Source organism: Phycodurus eques, chromosome 19 (assembly GCF_024500275.1).
Source record: "Phycodurus eques isolate BA_2022a chromosome 19, UOR_Pequ_1.1, whole genome shotgun sequence".
NCBI lineage: Eukaryota > Metazoa > Chordata > Actinopteri > Syngnathiformes > Syngnathidae > Phycodurus > Phycodurus eques.
This window is the reverse complement of record NC_084543.1, coordinates 6,288,281-6,315,370: the sequence shown is the minus strand read 5'-3', so window position 1 is coordinate 6,315,370 and position 27,090 is coordinate 6,288,281. Positions and strand designations below refer to the sequence as shown.

The 27,090-nt window shown below is 40.2% G+C and overlaps 1 protein-coding gene across 1 annotated transcript; it reads right to left on the bottom strand.

The window, feature by feature from the left end:
* Positions 1-642: 642 nt before the first annotated feature.
* mybpc2b (myosin binding protein Cb) lies at positions 643-27,090 on the bottom strand. The gene is made up of 29 exons (XM_061705697.1): positions 27,001-27,090; positions 21,765-21,782; positions 19,733-19,756; positions 15,695-15,757; positions 15,455-15,603; positions 14,399-14,516; positions 14,237-14,285; positions 13,543-13,603; positions 13,282-13,447; positions 13,021-13,153; positions 11,615-11,739; positions 11,391-11,496; positions 10,391-10,560; positions 9,778-9,943; positions 9,585-9,691; positions 9,463-9,492; positions 9,178-9,320; positions 8,089-8,248; positions 7,365-7,469; positions 5,753-5,941; positions 5,536-5,670; positions 4,969-5,136; positions 4,319-4,407; positions 4,051-4,246; positions 3,830-3,969; positions 3,592-3,751; positions 2,761-2,897; positions 2,372-2,558; positions 643-703 (listed from the first exon to the last, which is right to left on the bottom strand). Exons 1-29 carry the CDS (start codon positions 27,014-27,016, stop codon positions 678-680), a joined length of 3,336 nt encoding a protein of 1,111 aa, XP_061561681.1. The 5' UTR covers positions 27,017-27,090; the 3' UTR covers positions 643-677.

Sequence of the window (27,090 nt, the reverse complement as noted above, 5' to 3'; positions counted from 1 at the left end):
GACAGCAATTTCAGAGACACGTGAAAAATGTTCAATATGATTATGAAAGTAGAATATACATGATCAAAATGGCTTGTTGTGGATCATAGAACTATGTCCTATTTTTATTTTATTTTGGATCCTTTAAACACTTTTTACACACACTAGTTAGCAAAGCAGTATGGGACCTGCCAAAATCACATGCATCCAATATTATATTATATTGTATTATATATTAGTTTAAGAGACTCATCATTGTATTGATATGTGTGCAAATATTTGGCCAGACCTCAGTTTAGATTCTGATAGATTTTCATGATGACTGAGTGATTCTGATGATGACGCCAAAGGCAAGTCATAGTGATAATGACCCAGTTATATTTTTGTTCATCATAAGTCAAAATAAGTTATCATAAGGTTTTCACCATAGAAAACCGAATTTTCTATTATAGCGGGTAAGAAAATTTCTCAGTTCAGAAAACCTGTGCTTTCTACAATCTTCGAAATAGTGCTGATGACACCATTACGGCCTTATTCCAAAACTAATAGAAACAAAATAATTATTTGCAAATGAAGTACGACCAAATTCAGCTCACACACACACGTATTTTTTTTTTTTCATTTTTTTATTTGGTTCCATCATGACAATGTGTGACTTTCACTGTCCACTCTTGAGTTGACGTCACATCTTCCTTTCCTTAGCCCTGGTTTGGATCCGCAGGAGCTGTTGCACAGCAGGACAGGTGATTGGCATTTGTCCAAAGTAAAGTATTACAACTATTGATTACACTCAAGTTATTGCCCAGCCCTCTTTTTATTATGCTAGTTCATTCAGTAGAGCTTTTAAAAATTTGCTTGAGCCTAATGTGTTTTGTACTTTGTCATACACTCGTGGGTTACTTTATGAGGTACACCTGCACAATCTAATGAGGCAAAGTGATACATTTCAAGGTACAAATGCTCAATTCTGATGCTTCGGTTGTCTTATTTAGCGACATGAGTTACGCGTCTCGCCGCCACTGCAAATTTAAAAACAATAATGCAAATATTGTAAAATGGAATACCTCTCTGACAGTGCCATTCAAAAGAAATGAGGAGACAAAGAAGTGTCACTCAAAAGTGTATTATTTTCTCCTGGTACGCTTCCAAATGTACTCTAGCAACGTTCACACGCGCTTGTGAAAGCCATCCGGCCAAAACGTCTTTGTAGCCAGCTCCTCTTGTTTGTGTTCTGCAGTATATCTGTATTCGCAACAACATTAGCGATAGCATTGGCAACAAACAAGATGAAGCGAGGCGTTATTGATATACTCCCCCACCACGCTCGGAAATCATTACGGGGATGCAACTACAGGTGGCGTGTAAACAGATTAGAGCTGACTTAACGGATATGTCTTCAGTTTAGCATGTTTATGGTTAGCGCCCGCATATAGTACAAGCTCAATATTTGGTTGCCTTGTTTTGTTTAAACATCTGTGATAGCAGCAAGAACGAGGATAATGTGCGTAAATTATACTTTTTTTCCTGGTGTGCTGCAGCCTGCCAGATTGTCCTCAATTATTAACAATGTCAACAAATGCCAGTTTTGCTCAGTTTTGTGTTCATTTGTATCGTTTTACTTCACTAGTCTGTAGAGCAAAGCTGCTGTTTACATTTTTGTGACCAGTAAGGGATGAAAGCAGCGTCACGTGGTTTGTGGTTCCTTCACGTGGTTTAATCCGTTCCTTAAACAGGCATGTAACGCAGAACAATCGTATCTGAAATCATCTTTTCCCATTTAAGTGAATGGAAATGCCGTTAATCCGTTCCATCCTCCAAAGTAATTTTTGTAATGTCTTTTTAAAATAAGAAAATAGCATTCTATGTTGTTGTTCTTCATGAAAAACATAGTAATAGCATAATTGAATAGAAGGTAATGAATTAAACAGTTTCTGCATCATGATCAATTCACTGTAATTGTGCAGCTTCTTCTGGTGTGCACGGAGACGGTCACAACTCCACAGTAAGTTGCAGTAATAAGTCGTTTCTTTGCAGAGGATAAAGAATATAGGCCTGAGTATTGTTGTAATGTTGTCTGTCTACATGGGTTACTCCACAGTTTATGTTGAAATATCTATTGCCTATAATAACGCAACACCGGTGCTATTCGCTAGCCCGTCAATGGCATTTTCTTATTTATTTATATACTTATACACTTATTTTCTTATGTATTTGTTTTTATTTGGACTATTTGATTTCTTATTTCGTTTCTCAACTGAAGGCACCACTGTATCACATTGGCGACATCTTGTGGCATCTTATGTTCAAGTGAGGAAATGCGCTTCATTTGGTCAGGCCATAGCCGTGTCCTGTCTTTGCCGCCATTTTGTGGCATTTGTAGACAATTACAAACCTCGAATGTCCAGCTTGCACTCCACCTCGTCCTTGCCCAGCTCGTTGGTGGCCACGCAAGTGTATTTGCCTCCGTCGAAGGTGCTGGGCTTGCGAATGTTGAGGGTCACCACGCCTTGGTTGTTCTGCATCAAGTACTTGGGGTCCTCCCCGATGCGCATCTTGTTCTTCATCCACACGATCTTGGGCTGAGGAGCGAAACAAATATATAACCCAGCGGAATGGAACATCACAGAATAGACGGAGCAGCCATTTGTCTTTCCTAAGAAAGGTCACCGTGGGGAGATCTGTACGTCTTCTGACAGATACTTCAGTTTGCATGTAAAAAATGGCGGCGACGCTGTCGTATGACTCAGCCTCCGTCGGCCTTATTAACATGATCGTATATACCTTAGGGAAGCCTCTGACGGCACAGCTGATGGCAGTGCTGTACCCGGCCACCGCAGTTCTGTCCACAAGGGGCTGAGTGAACTTAGGCACACAGGACATGTCCTTCTCCTGGAAGGGGGCTTGTTTCAGCTCCAGACCTATATGAGGAAAAGTGGCAAGCGGCAGCAGATCAGATGGGATCCAAATGTTGTTGTATGCTTTTACTTGGCGGCAGAGGTGGCAAATGTTTACACCCACACGTGTATTTAAAAAAAACAAAAAAAAACAAAAAAAAACCAAGTCTTTAACTTTAAGTAACTAGGGGGAAAAAAGTAGAGAGTGAAATGTACTTAAATACCGTGTAAAGAAATTTCAGATTTGGTTCTAAATATGTTTGTAAATAACTGCTGAAAATATGTGTAAAGACTGAGAACTACTGAATTGGGGAGATATACTGTAGCGTTCTTTTACCATTTCAGCGCCTTCGTTCGCATCAGTGGTTATCCAGCGCAATTGTGAGAGGCAGTTAGCTAGCCAGCTACTGTATGCCTACTACCCGAAAATGCATTTTCCCGTCGGAAAGTCTGCTGGCTTGATTGCTTTTGAGTGTCTTAATGTCAGCCCTGAGTGCACGCAAGTCACGCAGAGAAAGGCAGAGGCCTATTCACTTTACAGGAATTTTAGGTACAGTACAAAAGTAAAAATGATGATTATTTTTTCTGTTCTCAATTATACATAAAATTTTTGATAACTTTGCAAAACAAAACAAAAATTGTGCAGTAAGTAAATACTCAAGTAAAGTTAGTTGAAAAAGCTACTTAAGTACAGTAACGTAATATTTGTACTTCCGACCTGTTTTGGGGATGGTGGCAGTGTTCTTGCTGTGGCGAGGCTCGTCACTCAGGCCGCACAGGTTCTCGCTGTAGACGCGAAACATGTACTCGTTGCCCATGATGAGGTCGGACGCCGTGCAGTGCGTTTGTTTGTTGTGTTCATAAATGGTGAACCATTCCTAGAGAAAGACGACATTGCCTTACGAGAGTCCTACACCTCGGTCACCTGCCGGTTTCCTCTTCCATCTTCGCCTCACCTTAGTCTTCATGTCGGCCTTCTGGATGGTGTATCCGGTGATCTCGCAGTTGCCGTCATCGGTGGGGGGGGCCCACTCCAACGCGGCGTTGAAGCCCCACACATCGGTCACCCTCAAATTTAAAGGCGGCCCCGGCTTTTCTGATTAGATTTAATGTCGCTGTAATGCAATTAAGTGCTTTTGCAGATATAACCATGGGACACAATTAAAGGGAAACTTGCCAACAACTCTGAGTTGGAAACTGGCCCGGTCCTCCATGTTCTCGATCTTTAGAACCAGCTCGTAAGTTCCGGAGTGCTCTCGTTCTGCTGAACGGATGAAGAGGATGTTGTCCACGTTGGAGGTACGGACGTTGACGATTTTTGGGTCGATGGGTTGCCCATCCTTGAACCAGGTTGCGACAGGACGTGGTTTACCCTGCGAGACAAAGCACCCCGATAATTGATAGATCTGAAATCTTACCAGTCGAGGGGTTTTTTGTTTTCAAACCTGGAAGGGGATGGTCAGGTTAATCTTTTCTCCCACTTTCCTGATGTACTTTGTCCTCAGGTGCCGAGGGAGGCGGATTTTAGGATGCTCTAAATTAAGTAAAGAAAAAAAGTTATTCTAGTTCGCAGATTATAAAGTAGAAACCACAACATTACACTAATGTGATCCATTGTGATCTATTTAATCTAATCAACCTTTACGATGGTTGTTTTTTTATTGGCTTCGGTGGACTAAATGGAGGAAATACCGTGACCCATTCCAGACTCGTCCCCAATCGGTGCAAATCCACAATATAGAGAGACCATATAAAACATAGTGTTTTTAGTTTAAGCCATAAAATACATCTCCCACACGCTGCCATCACATTGAAAGTTACTTAAACATACTTTTTAAACATTGTAAAAATATTTCAACACAAGAACATTTGTTTTTTTAATTGGCCAATTTATAGAGGACTTAAGACTGTGGGTGACTGTATAGCATGCTGAAAGAAACATAAATGATGTCATTGTTTATTGACTCGACTTTCAGCACATTTTCGTCAGTGACAAAAAAAAAATCCATCGTTTTTCAACCCCTACTTTATACTAGTAGATGTAGGAGGGTCTTCAAACACTAAATCTCCATACAGAGACAAAATAATGACCCACCCATGACCTCTTGGATGGTGACGGGCTGTGACATGACGGCAGGAGGACTGCGCCCTGCAATGTTCATTGCCACCACCCTGAAGTTGATCTTCTCCCCCACAGGTAGGCCACGTACCACATAGGTCTGCTTTTCCCACAGGTCCGTGTTGGCCACCACCCACTCAGTATCTGCAGCGGGCAAAATGCATTCCACAAAACTTGATTTGCATCTGTCAAGTGTTCCAATTCAAAATGTTCTTTTGGCTTTCTGGTGAAATTTCAGGATAACCTTTGCATGTGATCCTAATTTGACCTGAGGTTAGAGTGTCAGACTGTCATCGGCAGGTTATATACAGAGACTGGAAGAGTCACAGAAAGGCAGAGAAGTAGACATTGCTTCAAGAAACACCTGTTGTAAATTTTTCTGTTCAGCTGAAACGTTGGATGAGTGCATTCAAAAGTTTATTGAAGGTCAAATTTAGTTCACCTGTAAAGGTTGAAGTGCATTTTAGGTTAATTGTGAAATTCCACCCAAAAGCTGCTCAATATCCCTAACTTTTTGTGAGGAGTGTACGTCTTAGACAGGACCTCCATCTTTGCAGTATTCAATAACGTAGCCATCCAAGCCGCCAGCTCCTATTCTCTCCGGGGCGAGCCACTTCAGGGTGCACATGCTGTCCGTCACGTCATGCACCATCAGACGTGTTGGCTCGCTCGTCGGGGCTGAGGGTCGCAGAACGAAAGAGCCGCTGAGTCGTAGAAGAAGACCATTGAGGAAAGGAAGCGCGGCAGCCGTGACGCCTACCGATTGGCATGAAGGGCTTGGAGCTGAGACTCGGCGGAGACAGGCCGATGCTGTTGACGGCAAACACCCTCATCTCGTACACGACTCCTTCAATCATCCTCTTGGCCTCGTACTCGGTCGATTCGTACACGTCGAAGTTGAGCTTTGTCCATCTGGAAGAGCCTTTCTTCTTTCTCTCCATCAGATAACCTGATGAATTACAACCACAATTCCAATGAAGTTGGGACGTTGTGTTAAACATAAATAAAAACAGAATACAATGATTTGCAAATCATGTTCAACCTATATTTAATTGGATACACTACAAAGACAAGATGTTTAATGTTCAAACTGATAAACTTCATTGTTTTTAGCAAATAATCATTAACTTAGAATTTTATGGCTGCAACACGTTCCAAAAAAGCTGGGACAGGTGGCAAAAAAGACTGAGAAAATTGAGGAATGCTCATCAAACACCTGTTTGGAACATCCCACAGGTGAACAGGCTAATTGGGAAGAGGTGGGTGCCATGATTGGGTATAAAAGAAGCTTAACTGAATTGCCCAGTCATTCACAAGCAAAGATGGGGTGAGGTTCACCTCTTTGTGAACAAGTGCGAGAGAAAATAGTCCAACAGTTTAAGGACAATGTTCCTCAATGTACAATTGCAAGGAATTTAGGGATTACATCATCTGCGGTCCATAATATCATCAAAAAGTTCAGAGAATCTGGAGAAATCACTGCATGTAAGCGGCAAGGCCGAAAACCAACATTGAATGCCAATGACCTTCGATCCCTCAGGCAGCACTGAATCAAAAAACGACATCAATGTGTAAAGGATATCACCACGTGGGCTCAGGAACACTTCAGAAAATCAATGTCAGTAAATACAGTTCGGCGCTACAGCCGTACGTGCAACTTGAAACTCTACTATGCAAAGCAAAAGCCATTTATCAACAACACTCAGAAACGCCACCCGCTTCTCTGGGCCCGAGCTCATCAAAGATGGACTGATACAAAGTGGAAAAGTGTTCTGTGGTCCGACGAGTCCACATTTCAAATTGTTTTGGGATATTGTGGACGTTGTGTCCTCCGGGCCAAAGAGGAAAATAACCATGTGGACTGTTATGGACGCAAAGTTCAAAGGCCAGCATCCGTGATGGTATGGGGCTGTGTTCATGCCAATGGCATGGGTAACGTACACATCTGTGAAGGCACCATGAATGCTGAAAGCTACATACAGGTTTTGGAGAAACATATGCTGCCATCCAAGCAAGGTCTTTTTCATGGAAGCCCCTGCTTATTTCAGCAAGACAATGCCAAACCACATTCTGCACGTGTTACAACAGCGTGGCATCATAGTAAAAGAGTGCGGGTACTATAAAAGCAGCCATAAAATTCTAAGTTAATGATTATTTGCTAAAAACAATTAAGTTTATCAGTTTGAACATTAACTATCTTGTCTTTGTAGTGTATTCGATTAAATATAGGTTGAACATGATTTGCAAATCATTGTATACTGTTTTTAGTTATGTTTAACACAAAGTCCCACTTCATTGGAATTGGGGTTATAAAAGTATTAAGACACAAGACCCGGCATGTGTGCATATTTTAGTACGTCTTCATTCTTTACCCTTGATTTGTGCACCGCCATCAAATTTGGGAGGTTCCCAGACGATGCTGGCGCAGTCTTCTCCCACTGATGTGCACTTGACACACTCAGGAGGGTCAGGCACATCTGAAATTTAAACATCAGCAAGGTTTACAACTAGAGAATGCAATTTCCGTAGAAACTGCGTTTGAATGCTGACTGACGCCTAACGTGAAAATTGAAATTTACTGGTTTGAGTCGTTCAAGATGTGGAAGGAAGTATGTCAAAAGTGTTTTTGCAAATTTTGGTGCAAATAGAATGGGATTTTGAATGTGGAAAATATTTCTCAAGATGTCTTCAATGAGGTGAACAGTTTGAAGATGGAATCGTTTGAATCGGTCAACAAATGTGGAAAATGGAGGTAAATATGTAAATCATTTCTTAACCTGAGAATTTTACTGTAAAATCCGGTACTCTTACAAATGTCACAGATATTCCCAGGATGTCCTGAATGATCTGGATATTTTGGCGGTCAAGAAATGTGAATGGAGGAGATATCGCTTGATTTGGGGATTTTTTTTTCATGTACATTTACATATTATATATTATATATATATATATATATATATTTGGGAAATGGGAATAATTGGAAGGTGGAGGTAAGTATGAGGTAATTCATAGGTAATTCTCAAGATTTCCTCAATGAGTGTAATAGTTTGACGTTTGAATCAAATGTCTTTTAATCACAACATTGCCTTGACCTACCTACGACCTTGACAAACAGCACGGCCTTGTCTTTTCCAGCGGGGTTGGTAACAACAATGGTGTAGTTGCCCTCATCCTCCCGCTCTGCACCCTCAATGATGAAGCAGCTCAAATCCTTTTTGCTCTCCACCCTCACACGCCCCGAAGTCTCTGTGACTGGCTAGCAGAGAAGAAATCGCACCTTTTCACAGGTATGTTGTACTCCCATTCACTTATAAGTGTAAGAAAGAATAGCCTTTTTTCTCTCTCATCAATATATGTATCTTATTGTACATTCAGTAGAACTGCCTCCATTATACGCAGTGCATGCAGACATGATCACTACTGAGGTGCGAGTAGTCTCTGAGGCAGGAGAGTGAAAATACCATTTGTAAGGTTAGAAGCAGGGCTCATGTTTGTCATAAAGCTATTTCAGAGCAGCTAACCAGAGAAGCTCGAGGGCAGATCAACTTTGTGTTTATGAGAAGTGAATTCACTTGCCCTGACACATTGCGAGAATCAGATGTATGGCTTATAGTGTTACAGTATACGCTGTAAAGATGAGCTACTGTACGTATGGAGAAAACAAATCCACTTCAATGCATGTCTATATTTTGTAATACATGTATGTTGTATCAGGACAGAGAGTCAAATTTATTTTGGACGCGAGCCACATGGTAGTCATGGTTTCCTCCGAGAGGGCCATTATGAATAAGTAACCCATCAAAATGTATTGTCGCCTCATTATTAATTCCGATTCATGGAGTAATGGGGTAAAAATCGATTTAACATGATCAAAGAATAAAATGTGCATGTGAGGTGCAGGTTTTAACGTTGTCCACATGGGGTTGCTTTTCTCACGATCCACACTTGAATATCTGTGACTTTGAGTGTGTGTGGCTTTAAAAGGTGGACCCTGGCCTGGTGAGTGACGTGGCCGTCAGCGAATGCGCATCTAGAATTGGCTGTTGTGAGCTCAGGTTAGCAGCTAGCTGTTAACTGGCTAACCGTCAGCCAGTCTTTGTGTCGAATGAATGACTGTGCATCAGCAGATGCCGTAGCAGCTCGTGCAGTTAGTGTAGCTCGTGACGTGTTTAGTCACAGCCTTACCTGGTCTCCTTTGGACCAGACCACAGTAGGTGCTGGTTCTCCAGTGATGTCGACATCCAGTCTCAGCTTGTTGCCCGCCACCAAAATGATCGTGTTTTGGGACACCATTTTACCGGTGGTGTCCAGGTGGATCTTTGGAGGCTCTTAAAGCATATGTTTGGTGAAAGAAGATATATATTTTTTTATTATTATTATTATTATTTTTTTTACAATGTGATCAATGGAAAAGAGTAATAAAAAGCTTTTCATATGACGTAGAAGTCATGGAAACTGAAATTTATTTACCCTGTCTTGGCACATAGTCGATCTTGATTTCTGTATCAAGAGAGAAAAAGAGACGGTTTAAATGCTGTCGGTTGATGATGAATGTATTCTCATGACCTCAGTAATGTTTGTGTTTCCCTCACCCAGGAAGTTGAGTTTGGCCGAAAGTGACAGAGCGTATCCATCAGGAACGAACGTGTAGTCTCCAGCATCCCCGGGCTTCACATCGTTAATGATCAGACGATGAAACCTGAAACAAGCCGGAGAGATGCTCTGACAGAAGGAAAGTTAATTAAGGTGCGCTTTTTCCCCCCCCCATGTCTTTCCTCTCTGTACCTTCCGACGTGTGTCATTTTGATGCGTTCGCTGGGCATCACTTCCATTCCATCCTTGTACCACTTCCCTGTGACCTTGTCATCAGACACCTCGCACTTGAACAAAGCCTGCTCAGTTGCCTTCACTGTCAGATCAGCGATGTCCTGCAACACCTGCAGTTGTTTTTCTGGGCACATTGGAAACCACATTGAGAACCTTTATCCAGGACAGATTCATCATGATATTTTGCGTCCAACCATTATTCCGATGGCAGTGTTTCCCAACTCTTTATTGAACCAAGCCACATACCTTACATTAGAGAAACAAAAATGCAGTATGTACTGAAATAATGATAATCTCTTCTCAATTTTCTCACAAATTTACTCTCACTTTTAAAATATGGGCCTGTTTGAATGGCTAGACAGCTTAACAGTAGGGGAAGAGTATTTAATTGTTCTGCCTATCGCTATACATCGCTGGGATAGAAATCAAATCAAATCTGACCAGTTAAGTGACATTGGATAATTTCCCATGACACATTGGTTGGGAATCATTGCCCTTTGGGGCACACTAGTGTGGATTTTTCCTTTGAAAGGCCTCAAAAGCTAGCAACTGAAAATGTTGCCAGTAATACCTTCCACCTCCACCTCTCCCTTGGTATGCCCCCCGTTTGTCCAAGCATGGTACATTCCAATATCCTCGAGTGTCGCTTCCTGGATGATGAGCATGTGCTTCTTTCCATCTTTCTTGAACCGATATTTTGTGGACTCGCTGTCTTTTAAGATTTCCTGATCCTCATAGAACCTGGAAGCAAATAAAACACAGATCTACGAATACAATGTAATTTTCTACCCTTCTGAAAAAAATATGCACAGCGTGTGTTTTTTTTGTCACTTGCCAGTAATTGGTCATTTTTCATTAAACCATAACAGTGATAGTATTATCAAGAATAACAGCTTTGTTGGAAAATAATCATTAAAAGTGAAAATATAAACGTGACTAATATTTAGCAGGCATTTGTGAAGGCAACAATATTATGGATGGATTACAATATTTTAGGCCATAAAATATAATAACATGATAAAATAATAATAAATAAATAAATAAATGTGTACAGTATAATACAAACATATGGATATACAATAAATGAAAACGGTCACAGCTCCTCAGTAAGATGTGTTGTTCTTCGCAAATGATAAAAAATATACGCCTGTGAATATTTACATGTTTTTGCGCCATTGTTTGTGTTTAAATAGCCATTGCTTAAAGGGTTATTATCCCCGAAAAACCGATGCTATTCATTAGCCGGTCTATGGCGTTTTGCATTGTTTGTTAGCATTGAGCTAAACGGACTGTCGTAAGGAGAAACTGTAATTTTCTTTTGTTTTATGTTTACTTTCAGTAAACTGTTAGTGGCAATAAATTGCTCACTATTTGCCTGATATATATCCAATCTTTGCTCGCAAGTCTAAACAAACAAACAGAAACGGGTCACTCGTATCTCAAGATACCATCATAAAGTACTTTGCCTATTGATCCAGATTTTTTGAGAGAATAACATTTCAGGGATTAAGAGTAATTATACACTCATTGAAACACATATCAAACTTGATTGAGACTTGAGTAGTACTGACCACATCACGTGGGCGCCCTCCTCCGACACCTCAATCTCAAACTCCACACTCTCCCCTACCACCACGTGGTAGTCATCCATAAGCTTGGTGATGGTTACGGGGGGTTCTGGGTGTGTAAACAAGAGAGGAGGAACTTTAGAATCTTACCATGGATGTTAAGGTTCACCAAGGCTCACCATTTTTGACGGCATCGTTACAGGACCGAGACGGAAAACCCGATGTACCTTTGACGAACACCTCAGTGAAACACTTGTCTTCACCGACCACACACTCGTAAGCAGCGTCATCAGCCAGGGTGGTCTTGTTGATGGTGAGCGTTCTGATGTTCCCGTTTGTCTCCATCACGTGCCTTGAAAAAAACGTGTAAGATTTTATGCAGATGTTTCAGGTATCTGTTCTTGATTTGAGTATTCATTTTTCTGGTGACTTTATACTTTTACTCCCTACATTTGAAAACAAACATCCGTGGTTTCTACTCATTACTTTGTCAAAATAGACTAGTTACTTTTCTCAACCTCCACGTGTGATGACGTGATTTAAAAAAAGGGACTTATAAGTTGGGAAAAACAGGGACAGTAACATTTTATACTTTTTTTAATTTTTCTTCTTGTGCCAAGCTATCAAAACAGGTATTCTATATAATTGACAGTAAAACAAAAGTTGTGCTTTTGTACTTAAGTACGTTTCAGTGTCTGTTTTTTACATTTTTTTATACATAAGTATAGGACACAACTATCAGTTCTATTATTTACTACCGAGTGTGAGTACTTTTTCCACCTTTGGTTATTTGTTATATATATTGAACTATTAAAAATCTACATTTGAATTTAAAGCTTCAGTAGGTGCTGGGATTGGTGCTAATGTTAAGAATTTTTATAATGTAAGCAACAATATAAACCGCAGCTTCGATCTTGTTTCGATGCTACACCGACTTGTAAAAGGAAAAGACAGCATCTCTTTTATTGCCGTAACCGGAGATCACCTACTTAAGAGTGTAAGTATTAATATTTTAGCTCTTAATATTGGTGTCATAGCCTGGGCATTCCTTGTTTTGTGCTAGCGCGAGCATTGGTGCCAATGTTACTAATGCCGATTTAATATTAGATGGGATTTTTAAACACGTTAAACATTAAACAGATGTCGTACAAGCATGATTTAAGACTATAAATGAAACCGCAGGGGGACCTACTGATCGACACACTCAAGCGTACTGGCAAGAATATTTCTTATAGCATGCATTTTTTTCATGCGTTCAAGGCTTTTTCTCACGTTAAATGTTGAATTACAGGTCGTATTTTATCAGCATTAGCCTACGTGAGGCGTAAACGTCTTGGCAGTGTGACTTGCTGAGCCCTCTGGGAGGCTTCTTATGAGGGCCTAAAAATAAAACGTGTGGATGGCAGCGTCGGCCCAAAGTACGACTTTGCAGAGTCGATAATTTTAGCTGTGAATTTGTCAAGCGCTGGCCATCATCCGAGCTCAGTGGCTAATTTACAACCTAATTTTGCCATCTGACTGTTTGAGTATATCACCTGGGGGAAGTTTAACACACACAGTTAAAAAAAAAAAAAAAAAAAAAAAAAAAAGGCATGCGACATGACTGAGTGTGTCTGTGCTTTTATGTATGTACTTGGCAGAGGGGTTGATTTCGTGGCCGTTCTTCAACCATTTGACTTGGGCGTTGGGATCCATCACCTCACACTTGAGGACGATTCTCTTGCCTTTGTCCACCGTGTAGCAAGATTCCAGTTTTGCCAGGAAAGCTGGAAATGCAAGGGAAGAAGCGATAAATGGAAATTCAATTCTCTTGCTTCTCCTCTGGCTGTCCTTCGTCTTCCAGCTTATGCTTCAGATGCTTTTGTGGCGCCTATCCAGCCTCCACCTGACTCACCCTCGGTCGGCTTGGGCTCCACCTTCATCTTTTTCAGACGTTTCAGCATGCCCCTCAGGTCGGTGATGCCGTACTTGAAAGCGATTTTCTCATATTCGCTTGGGTGGGCGCTTTTCAGCAATTCCCATACGTCTATCTCATCCTCTACCTTTTCGGGTTTCCTCCTGTCAGTCACAGGGGGGGGGGGGGAAAGTCATTTTAATGACCCAATTATACAGAGTACGAGTTTTTGCTCACTAGTGTAAGCAAAGATGTTCTTACTTCTTGGCAGGCTTTGAGAAGAGCGCTGAAATCCAGGTCGCCCTCATCCTCGCCGGCATCCCTGCGTGGAAGGAAACACGCTCACAATGAGCGACTCGGACTGCTTTGTGACCATGAATAAAACTGTGACTGAATGTTTTAGTACAGCTAACGATAACACCAGTACAGATACTGAGCGCAGTTGGTGAAATAAATGCTATGGATTAGCTACCGAGGCACATCGCTAGCTCACGAGCTAGTTAGCATGGATAACATCAGTTGGTTTCCACTCTGATGTTACTTCACAATGCGTAAAAGAGCAGAGAAGTAGCTACTAATTTTCTGAATAATAACTACTTTTATTGTTGAACTAAGTTTTGCTTTTAATAGTTTTAAAAGTTTACTAATGTACCGATGGAGCACGTTCAAACACAAACATTTCAAAATACAATTTATACATACATTTTATAGCTGTATCTACAATACCCTGACATAGTAGAGTATTTTGAAACCGCAATATTTTTGCTAAGAGTCTCCATTTGACATTTCAGTTTTGCCACAGTAACTTGGGACTTGAAGCTGAAGACTTGAGACTTCCGACTTGCTCTCACCTCTGGCAAAGACATCAAACTCAAGCATACAGTATGTTCTTAACGCAACGTTCACAGTTCTTGGCCAACCCTCTTTGAAAGAACATAGAATGAAATGTTCTTACGCTCTCTTGAATGCAGACAAAATGTCCGCGTGCTGCTCTTGCTGGGAGGCTGAAATGAGAGAAGTTGCCGAGATGGCGCATTAGGGCCGGATCAAACCGGAACATCGGTGCACGTGGAATGCGTAAGCAGCCTCCGAGCGGCCCGGCTCGGCTTTCACTCACCCTCCACGGAGATCTGAAAGACGGAGCTGTCACATTTGTCTTTGGACGTCACCTCGCACCTGTAGCCACCGGCGTCTCCAGGCACCACTTTTTTCACCACCATCTCAAAAGTGTAGATCTTTTCGGGGTAAACATATAGACAAAACATAATAATCAAAAGCCTTTATTGTCATTGTATGGTGCAGATACAATGAAATTGGTGTGCAACATTCAGCTTACAAAAAAGACACTATAATAAGGCAACATTTAAAAAAAAAAAAAAAATTTGAAATAACTGACATAATTTGCCTGACTGGTAGGTGCACCATGTTCAACTGGTTCAAGTCTGAGTTGCTTGCCACCATCTTTCAGCGTAAGAAGGCAGCTGAAGTTCACGTCTAAATGTCACTTGCTACTCTCACCTTGTCGCAATGTGCCATTTTCATATTTTCAAGGATGTTTGTTCTAGACGGTACAAAGTGTTTGGTAGCTGAGCTGAAACGCGCGCTGTCATCGCTCAGTGTGGCATCGTAGTTAACGCTTGTTCAACTTTCTTCTTATTGATTTGAATAATGTCTGCCACTACATTTGAAAACTTTATGCTCCTTGTCGAAATAGGCTCGTTACCTTTTTCCAACCTCCGCATAGGACAACCCAACATAAGAAATATGTAAATAGATTGAGGTAAAATCAAATGTGGTTGAGATTTTAATTGATTGAGATCTTGGAGGGGGGGGATAAGAGAAATAGGGACGAGGGAGCATTAATGATGATGATGCAACAGTTTCAGAGAAGCAGGATATTCCCTATCCATAGCCTAAAAAACATCGTGCTTCATTAGTTAATTGCTTGTCCAATGATTTGTTTTTCTCATCAGTTTGAGCATTATGCAAGTTAGTTAAACAGCAAACCTATTTTGTGTGCAGAGGTTTTTTTTTTACTTCCGCTTTTACCATTTTTTAAAATTTATTTATTTTTTTTAGTCACATATCTGTTCTCTTTACTTGTGTACAGAGTTTGAGTACTTCTCCCACCTGTGATTAGCAATACAATTTCTTGTTTGTATCTCCGACGCACCTTTGTATTCCTGTCATAGGTTTCTTGAAACTGCATGTGTTTCCCAGCCTTGCTGCTCAAGTCCAACCACTTTCCCTTCAGCCACTTAATGGTGGGTTTCTTCACCAGGGCGCTCGAGTCAACCTTTGCAATGACGATCAGATCCGTTCCTGTCATTGACGACACCGGTCGGTAGCGTCCATCACTTCATGACAACGTATGCTTTGCCTTAGTTTCAACCCTTCTGTTCACACGTCTAACCTGCGACAGCGATCACTTGATCTGACGGCTTCTCCAAGAAGAGCCCAGTGAGCTCTGTCGCCTCTGAAATATCATAAAAACACAGTTCTTTTTCATCATTTTATTACATACTGCATAAAGATTGATAATGGAAACACCACCCCTGAGAAGACAACACTGACAATGACGATGATCGCAACAGTCTGAAATGCACCAAAATTACATTGTCAAATAAATGTAAATAAAAACTCAAATAAAAACTTCATAAACGCAACATCAAAACTCAACATTTGATACACAACAGCATAGGACAGAGATACAGTAGGTGTGGTCCCTATACTGTCACGGGACCATACTGTAGTATGCATTTCATCTTATATGCTGTCCTTCTACTACTACAAATATAACGATAACGTGTCACAGGAGCGGTTTTGTGCAACTGTACGGATTTGTTGATTAAATCAGCCAGTTGAAATTAATATCAATGCGGAGCCGCAGTATATAACTAACCTAGTATGATGTAAAGTGTGGCGAGATAAGAGTGATGCCAGTAAGGTCCCTTTAGTGGTATGGAGTTCAGTTGTATTTAACTTTCTAGTACAATTCATTCGCATTTCATCTTTAAGAACAGTTTCAACTTTTATTAAGGTACAATATTTAATTAACTTATATGTACAATACATTTTAATTGTATCATTATCTAAGTGCAGTTTTATTTATTTTCCTATATTTAAGCGCAGTTTTAACGTTCAAACTCTACAGTTGCTTCCAATAATATTAAATATACTTTTTTAGGAATAAAACTTTTTGGATGAACACTTAGGCCTGATACACTACTGTAGTTGGTCACAATGGTGGTACTTGGAGAGCTAAGTTTTCTTTTTAGCAACTCACAAGAACACTCGTTGACTTTAAAATTTCAGACAACATCAACTGAATGTCAAAAATACAAAGCGCACGTAGACGGCACCTGTGCAACATAAAACATCGGGCTGCAGACGCTCCATAAAATGACATTTGCATGCGCTGGCAACTCAACGCAATCCAACGCTTACACTCCCCTACAGCGTTCACGTTAGCTGGGAGAGAAACAATTTGCAGTTATACAAGCGTTAAGAGTACGTGTGAAAATTTTATGAGTGAACGAATGCAGCACACAGCGACAGGCAATGCGGTCACCTCCGCAAAAGCAAAAAAATAAAAAATAAAAAAATGTCCTCTTCGAGGTAATTATGGCTGTTATGAGTCAGAACACAAAAGAATCAAGCAGGTCCATTTACTACTCTTTCAAATCATCACATTTGGGATAAAATATGGATTTGAAACGACCTTAAATACTTCTGTAGGACTGAATATGTTATATATAAACCACCTGTAGCACTGATAGCAACCACTCAGTCGTTTGTTGTTTCCATAGTAAACCAATTATAGCCCACGGTATGCTGTATATTTTAATTCGCGCTAAGTTAGCAGTTGGTTCCTGCTTTATCAAACTGTGGGTTAGAATACGACCCCTCAACCCACATTCTTACACTTTAACCCCGCGGGAAAGGGTTTAAACAACCTTGGCATGTAAGAATTTCCAACTGTCTACCCTGAGCGACAGGCGCACTGACAACTGGTGCAATTACTACTATGGAGATCAAGCAAACATAACACAAGAGGGCTGAAATCCTCCTACATGGAGTGTTAAGAGTGACGCAAGAACATCTCCATGACATCAACCTACATTTCTAAAATCTATTCGACGCGCCGCAGAAGTTTGCGGTCGACAGTTGTCGCGCTTCTTGTAAACTCGACTGTCTCTGCCTGCTCTTTGCAATTGCTGCTATCATTCAGCTGAGCTCTCGCGATATTTCCCACAGAGGTTTTCCCTGATGGGAAGGACTTCAGCACGAACGCCACTTTGAGCTAAGATAGATTTTCTAGACCTGTACTAGAATCACCTGATTCCAAGTCTACTTTTCATGATAGTATTACAAATAATGCATATTTGTTCATCTATCTATGCAAGCGACATATTAGGAAAGGCAGAACAATTAAATGCTCTTCCATCAGATGGCCTCAAGGTATAATTAATCTGTGTAGGAACCTGTTGCCTTTCATAATAGCTTTGTGCTCAAATAAACAGGCCTAGATTTCACACTACGTTAGTCATTTGAGTGTAAAATTGAGTGTAGTGTTGCCTTGAGATACGGGTTTACTGTAATTGTTTCCATGACCAAGCTTGTAATGACACTAATACACTTGTATCTCAAATCATCTTTCCCCATTGAAAAAAAATTGGTTTTGTAATGTGTTTTTTTTTAAATAATAAAAATAGCACTCTATTATATTGTAGCATAAAAACATATAGTAATGACATAATTAAATAGGATGTAAAGAATTAAAATGTTTCTGCCACATTTTTGGCTTCAGTTCAATTGACATTGTGCTGCTCCATCTGGTGTGCACGCCTTGGCCGCCTCGGGGCAGTAAAATACAGATTTGCGCATACGGTCACTCCTTAGTAAGGCGCGTCAATATTTGTTCTTCGCAGAGGATAAAGAATATATGCCTTCGAAGTGAGATGAGTTCACGGCCACCACACAGGACTCGTTTCTCGAATTTCTGCTCGGCCGAACGACGGTTTGGGTGACTCGTATCTCAAGGGACCACTGTATATACTTTTGGTGACATTTTTCTTTGGCGGTGTGCCGTGAGATTTGATTTACATTTTTGTTTAATGTAAATGTGCCTTTGCCACAATAAAGTTTGGGAAGCACTGTTCTACACAGTCAGAGCCATCCCAGAAGAAAATTAATGATGAGTGATAAGCTACTAAACCCACTTATAATGATCCCTGTTATCCTAGCAGACTATGTAGTTTTGATTAAGTCCTTGGTGCAGGGTTTCCCAAAATGGATTGGTCAGAGACTAATGTTATCATTAATGTATGAACTGAATAATACAGTATATTGTGGCTATGGCACTACAATTAACGGTAGGTGATTTTGCGTCACGGGGAGGAAATATAGGTTTCAGAGTCTTGGAGAAATCTGAGGAAGGCTGCAGATCTCAAAACTTGGAATCAACCTGAACTGGTCACAACTATTACCATATAGGATAACAAAAATACGCTTAAAGCGCTTCAGAAATGCTCTACATTCCATGACCCCTTAAAAGCAGGAGGACAAGGTTGGCACCAGACCGTAGAACACTTGGAGCAACAAATTCCAGTTCTTGGGTTTCGGTTGTAAAATCTTAACTGGACATGTTTGAGATGTTTGACTCCACACAGCTGAACTGCAACTCACAGTCGAGAGTCTACTGTACTTTATGTATCGTCTTCTCAGCCTTTGGACTTTGGACTTCAGACAGAAGGACAAGCTGCAAGAAAAACAACACATCTGATGTCCTGGGACTGATTCCCTCAAGTCTTCTGCTTCCTGAGGCTTTTATTAATAAGCCATAATGTTCAGTTGAGGGCAAAGTTGGAATAGCACATGACGCTGGGGCTGCAATTAACAGCTGTTATTGTTCAACAACTGAGCCTCTGCTGCGCTTTCACTCTTATTGTTTAAAATGCCAGCGCAGCAGAAAGGAACCAAAGCTAACAGAACTCCTCGATGGAAACATCAAGTCACGTCAATCCAAAAAATGTGTTGGTGGTAAACACTGTTACGGTACAAAAAACAACATGGTTTGGCTGGAGCTCATGTTATAGCACAACTTTAATTAAAGTCCAAAAAGAATTATGAAGATTATTTCGAATGACGAAATACCTAAAAGTCAACCAGAAACCACTATAGGGCCATCCAAGAGTCTATTAACAGCTAACCGAGTCTGGAGTATCGAGTACAATGCTGCAACAAGTTTACAGAAGGTAATAGGTTTATGACTGATCAATAATTAATATTATTGGCAAAAATAGAGGGCCCCAAAAATCACATTTTGCCCAGGACCCTATGGAGGTACTACTCTGACTATGACTACTAAAAGAGAAAAGGTACACAGTACATGTCACAAACAAACATCTCAGTAAACTTGAACAAACAGCGTTCTTTTCTTTTTCCTTACCATCCGAGCTGGCTTCAGAATCTGCTGCAGACAAAGGGAGAAGCAGGAGTGAGCTGAACAAAGCGACAAGGAAGCAAAAGCACGTATTGCTGCACAACCCTTGACACACACACACACACACACACACACACACACACACACACACGCCCGGGCGCACTTGTTTCATGCAATATCACAACCAACAAACAAATGTGGATGAAAATGTGCAGATTCCTGTAAACTTTCTTAATTGGTTTACAAAGGTACTGTATATGACACACCAAAAAAATGAACAAATGGCAATTGGCACAATGTATTGGATACTTCATTAGGCATACCTGCAAATATAATCAAATAGCGCTGAGAAATTCTCACTTAAGAAAGACAACAGTGCTTAGTTTTAGTTGACACTATCATAAAGGTAGCAGTTCAACAATGTTTAATATTGTGGTTGCTTGCCAATATTCAGGTGACATCAACACTAGAAGTATCTAAAAATGACAGGGGCCAATGAAAAGTGGGCACTTCCTTGGTATTGGACTTATTTAAACTAAAGTGGTGTCAATAATTATATGAACTGTAGAGTCTCCTGCGAAATCAAAGTGCACACATTGTGGGAAACAAGTCCAAATATCCAGGGAACATATTCATTGGAAATGTTTTGATTTGTTTATTTTTTTATTTTTTATTTTATTAGAAGAGAATCATCTGTGGCACACCTGCAAACAAGTGATCACGGACACACTTCGTGTTGGGAGAATCATGACATTTCCACAAGGAGAGGCACGTATGCCTATGTGAATACATTAATGGGATTATGTGGATGGGCATAGGTACGAATGGTCACGTTCAATGTACTGTACATACCTCCATTGGCGGGGGGGGGGGTACGTCTATAGAAAACGAATTAGAATTAGCCAACTCATATTCCGTAATCTTGTACTGTATGTGGCAAGAATTTTTCAAAAAGCTGCGAGAAAGTGCCAATATTTATTCCTGGGAGGTGCCTACCATCTGCTTCCTGCTGTGGTGCGGCTGCGTAAATAAAGATCAGGGTTAAATTATTAGAATAGTTATGAAGAAACCTGCTCAACAATAAAACGTGTTAATTAACAGATCATTTGCTGCACGCCTGTGATGAATGTAAACAGAATAAGAAGAAACTCCACAAAGATGTTTTTGTCGTCATCTCGCCTTCATTCCTCTGGAATGCAGGCATGCTAAAACACAAAAGAGTAAAAGATGCAAAGTGAAGGTAATACAAGACATTGGGATAATAATAATATAATAATAATGCGCTACGAAATGCAAACATGCCGAACCTAAGTGACATCATCACTGTATTATCCCCTTCAGTGGCAAAGTGATTGACCCTTGCCTTATCCTCTTCACTCAGTAATTGACTCAACATTTCATCGGCATTATTCAAAATATTACTGTGACTGATTAGTTCAAATGCATTTTGCGACACTCAATGCATCTCAAAACTCAAACCTCTCACTCTTGTTCTACAAAAAGGAAGCAAAGAAACAGGCCCTCATCCTCTTTTGCTGGCTCCTGTGGGGCTAAAATGAGCTGATTATTATTATTTATTATTAGTAGTAGTAGTAACAACAGCAAAGCAAATGCAAAGCAATGTGCAATGTGTGCCCAGAGTGGAAAACACAAGTTCAGAGGCTTCAACAGCTGAACAAATATAGTTCAGAGAGGCGCACACCAACAAATAAATAGTACATGTCGCCAAGTATCACATGAGGCTTTGCAACATTTTTGTCACTGGGCTTTCTGTATGCTACTACGACATAATTATTATGACTTGTGTATTTAAAGTCTGACAGATTCACTGAATAGAAGGAACAAAATGACGATCTGGCAAATAAACAACACTAGTGCCAGTCAATTAACGAGGCCACCGGAGGCGCCTCGTGGCTTGGCACGGCCAAGGTGACAAAGGTGCAAAAGTGAAAACGTGTGAGCCATAATCGAGCGACGATGTGATAATGACAGGCACACAAGAGGTCAGAAGATAAATGGAGGCGTGCAGCTGACTTACCCTGCACCTCTGCTTTCGCTGCAGGACGAGAAACGGAGGCGACGCATGGTTAGAATGGGAATTTATGCTCCCTAATACTATAAAAGTGCCACAAGACGTACGCATAAATCATATTTACTAGCTTTCATATCCAGTGAATCCAAGCTATTTGCAGGGGATAGGAACCGAGCCCTGCCGCAAATAGCTGAGATCCGCGAGTAATTGACTTCCATCCCAAAAGATTTGTAATTGCCTTTAGATGCCACAAGATGGCAGCGAAACCTTTTTCTCTCTATTGGACAAGGCTATGGCCTGACTAAATTAAGCTGCTCCCCTCGCATGCTTTGTTCCAAAATGCCATGAAATGGCAGCAAGTAATATATTTCTGTATTAGACATGGCTTTGGTTTCAGCATAAAAATAGAAAATAAGTGAGTGTTTCACGCGAATAAGCTAGGACCCCCCCCCACAAAAAATTAAATAAACATGAATACACGAATGCGGAGCTGCTAGTATGCAGTACTTTACTGTATCCAGCTCATTTATTCTTTCTCTTAACTGTTAGTTATTAATCTGCTTTTTATACCACTGAACAAGCTAATGCCTGCGCCATCAAATAAAAAGAAATGCTCACGTAGATGACCATCGTGTATCCCAGTGTTCAGCTTCTGGAGTTTTATCAGCATTACAATGGGCTACAATTTAATTGGTCTGGCTAATATTGACTCTAAGTTAGGACTTTTCATTTTATTCAGAACTGTCATGCAGCCCTTGAACAGCAACAAAAAAAATATTTCCAAAGTGAGGGCAGCATAGCAAAATGTGCTAACAGACAGTCTTATTCCATTTTGTTCCACTGGACCCAGAAGAACTCATATGATCCTAGATCCTAGCATACCTCGGTTTCACAAGGTGACACATGTTCGTGTCTTGAATAACATATGACCCTCAAGTGAACGCTGACATGGTGTACGCTCATAAATCCAGTAGACATTCTTTCAAATGGTCACCTTTTATAGAGCCTTAATCTATGACACGAACCTATACAACAGCTCATCTTGAACTAGAGTCACATGACTTGAGGATTTGGCTGCTATTCTTTTAACAAGTTAAAAGCACAAAAAGTCCATTTGGAAACAGTGGGTGCGACTGTCAAGGCATAAGTAAGCTGGAAATGGAAACATATTAAATACCAAACTCCCCTCTGAGGGGTCAGTGCAGGAGCCCATAAAGGCCAGCGATGGTGTCTCATGACTTCCCTACAGACAAGCCGCGCTTATTTTTTGGACCGTTTCCTTAAATAGCCGCACAAACTCGACCTCGCTAACGCTTCATAAATTTACACCGTAGCGGTTGCAAATTGGCATACGTCAATTCCGAGTATTCTGATCGCCTCGCATCATGTTTAAGATGAAGCGGCTGTTGTCACACTAATGTACAGACTGTAAAAAGTAATTAACAACAAAAATTAGATCTCTGCTAAATGTTAGTGCGGTAATGCAAGGGACACAGATGTGATGGTATTTAAAAAAAAGGTATGTAAGTAGATCAATATCTCAATAATCTATTTCAGCCTGCCAAAAAAAAGGTTTTTTTAATGAGAAAAATAGCACTATAATATTGTCCTTATACACAAACATGCAGTAATGGCATAATTAAGTGGGATGTAAAGAATGAAACAGTTTTTGCCACAATCTTTGCTTCAATTCAGTTGACATTGTGCTGCTCCTTCTGGTGTGTGCGCAACGGCCACCTGGGGGCAGTATAATACAGACATAACGGCTATACATGGAGACGGTCACTCATCAGTAAGCCGCAGTAATATTTGTCATTCTTCGCAGAGGATAAAGAATATATGCCTGTGATTATTGTTACATTATTTGTCTATTTTCTGTTCGCCGAAGCTGAACTTTAGTTTGGCTAGTTTTGTTCTTTTGTTTTCCAATTAAATTGAATAAATACATTTTTGACATACATTTAGAAAATGTTTTATGCCTATGTGTTTATATTGGCATTGCTTTATGTTCTCTAAAAGGAAGATGTTAGGAAGCTTATAAAACCCCTCCAACCAGAATTTCACATACCATGTAATATTTTGGCTAGTCTGCCAGATTATGGATGTGGTTCCAACAAATGTGAAACCACACTGTTGTTTTGATGCATACAGTCCAACTTTTATTTGAATGTGCCCTTTTGGAATTTTATGGAAATGTTTTAGACATCCATGATGAATTTGTGTATTTGGGGGCCCTAAATGTCTCTTTTATACCTCAGCTTTCAAATTTGTGGTGTATTTTAGGGCTGGTTTTCACTATTTACGACAGAATGTGCCAAATTTAAGAGCATTCGTACATAGATTCTCAATACATTATGCATGCAGATATAAATGTCACCCTGCTCTGTCAGGCCACAAGCAAAGGGAGAACGGCGTCTGTTGTTGCCTCGGCGACAATGTTGAACCAGTCTGGACAATTCTCTTGCTGTGATAGCAGTAATATTTGCTGCTACCACGTGACAATGTTGCTTGTTGACCATCTCTTTGCTGCTTCCAATTACTTAACCTTATATTTTACAGCCACTCACTAGCCGTACATTTGTTACATTCCATTCCAATAGCAGACTGCAGCAAAATTAGCATTTTCTCTTATTTTGCTTCTTACAGGTATATGTAGGACTATGAGTCAAATCCCAATCCAAATATTTTCTTTTAGTGGTCTCATATTTTTTCAAGAGCTGTATAAATCTTTGTACGCACCAACATGTCACAAGGATACTTTTTATTAGCTTTTGTGAGCCGATATTTAACTAACTCCCTGGTCATCTTGAACACTTGCTGTAAGGAGCAGCCTGAGCACTAAAAATAACAAACAAGTATTCCTTACCAGGTTTTTAAATAACCAGAATCACTCACTCTGGAATTGTTTTTGGAAAAAAAAAATGTTGGAACTTGCCAATTGAAATACATAATCATGGTATTTAAAAGCAAGAACATAAATACTGTAAATGTGTCTTGCCATTGATTGGCTGCTTTTAATTATTATTCAGTTATTCAGTCAATAATAATACAGAAAATGTAAAAAATAATGCTACTAGGATAAATGAACTGACTTTCCTTGTAACATATCACAGTGCGTTGAGTGTAATAGGACCTGCTGATAGTTGACGGAAATTATTAAATAGGAGTTAATTGCATTACTATTTATGCCTCATTTTGAAGTACGGCCAATTTAAGGCTCAGCTGCGGGCAATGCTTTGTGGACTAAACAAATGAAGGAGCTAATGCAATTTGACATTGTGGGCCTTAATGTGCGAAAACGAATTTCACTTAAAATGATCTTCTTAATCATCTAAATATAGATTTATACCCAACGCTAAATTTAGTGAGGCAAGCCGAAAAGTGTTTCGATTCTCATATATGTTCTAGTTAGTTAAATATAACAGCATCTGGTGTGGTTTTATGTAGTGCACATTTAAAACGTATGCATTTCTGATCCAAAAGCTGAATAATTATCGAAAGAGAGACAAGCACTGCTGAGCATGATGGGAACCTTCTGATCGCAGAATGATGGTACACGTTGCGATTTATCCCAGCCGTGTGTGTGCAAGTGTTACAGTAGCTAATACGGCGTGCGTGAAACTATCAACTTAAGCGGATGGGGAGGGGAAAAAAAGAAGACTGAAAGGTCACGGGTAGTATACTGGGGATTATTTTTGGCTGCGCCTTGAGGGCCGGAGCTGGCTGCAAAAGGAAGGAGGCGTGATGGATGATTTAAAAAAAAAAAAAAAAAAAAAAAAAAAAAAAAAGTGAAACGTGATGCTATTCTCATGCTAATTAACTAATCTTTTGGTTCAATTTCACATTTAGTGCATATGTTAAACATCCAGTGGTGTCATGTGGAAATTAAACATTGGCTGATCGTCCTTTGCGAGCCTGGCAGTTGAATTTGGCTCAGTTGCAGAGCGGTGGGCGATGCAGATGTCCAGTGAGCTAAATTCAAACGCACTGGCTGTATAGGGCCAATAAGCACATGGTTATGTTTCGGAGATAAGAAGAAGAAGAATGTTTCAAGATTACAGAAAAGTCCAGAGGGAAATAATGTGTGAAGCCCATTATGTTCCCAATCACGGCAGAGCGGATGTGTAGGGGATTAATGTTGGGAGGGAGGTTCGACATTGTTGACGCAACCTTGACTTGCAAAACTGCAGTCGTCCCACATGACAATTTCTCATATTGGATGATTAAGAGCCGCTTTGGGTCAAAGTGCCGGTCTCCACTATAAGGTGAAGGACAAGAGACGACACTTTGAGAAGGTATCGCTTGTTTTAGGAAGCCTTGTTGTCTTGGAGAATGGCTCCTTGACACTCTTTCATCAGCTTGATGTAAAAGATTTTTTTTAGTTGGGTTGACTTCCAGGTGTTATCGCCATCATCGAGTAGATGGCATGAAGTGACCCCAATGACCCCCATAAAGACTCGCTATGGGATTATTTATGGCCTCTGGAGCATAAGGCAAAACATCTCTAATCAGATATAACATTAAATATGGCTTAGATCATCAACTTTCCATACCGGATATCTGCACATGTAGTATTTCGGTAATTATTAGGATTGTAGTTATTAGTGTGTAAAACCATCATTTCAACACAAGTGACTGTTTAAAACTCAATATGTTCTCTTTTTAATGTTGTGTATTGAAAATGAAGAAGAAGGAAGAGAAATGGAATAACTACATTTATAGTCATTTGGTCATTATAATGTTAATTAATGCTTGTGAGGTTCAATTGAGTCAGGCAGTATACCTTCTTTTCCTGATTCTTTATCATTCTTGCCAGGTTTCAACAAACTTTTTCATCTTGTTACTGCATTTACAAATGTGGCTTCCTACTAAATTCAATGAAAATGCACAATGTATTCCCATAACATAAATATAGGCAACACAATAGACATGACTTCACTACAACTAAACATTTTTCATAAGGCACTTGCGCGTGTGTGCTTGTTGAGCCATAAAATTTCTTACAGCGATTTATTCTGGCAATCAGCAATATAAATTGACCCATTTTGGGCCCTGAGCCCAAGTTTGGGAAACCCTAACTCATTCTATGACAGCAGATTACTTCAGCACATCTTTACTTCCAAACCACTTAAATGTACTTTTTGAAGTAGATGTAATGATTCAAAAAAAGTTACGTTGATAAGTTCATAAAGAGCATCTCGGACACCCAAAATGCAAACAAATATTTTGCACGTCGGCGTACCTGCAGGGACCGGCATGGTTTATTCCTGTGTCGTCTCTTTGCTGCAGGAAGACTGGTCGCGGGCGGTTATCTTATTGCTTTTTATTTGTC

Excerpts from the sequence above, each read along its gene's own strand:
- mybpc2b (XM_061705697.1), bottom strand. Across the intron at positions 13,604-14,236 it reads TTGTCTGCATTCAAGAGAGC|GGATGCCGGCGAGGATGAGG; the intron begins GTAAGAACATTT and ends CCTTCCACGCAG. Across the intron at positions 704-2,371 it reads GTGCAAGCTGGACATTCGAG|CTCCTGCGGATCCAAACCAG; the intron begins GTTTGTAATTGT and ends GCTGTGCAACAG.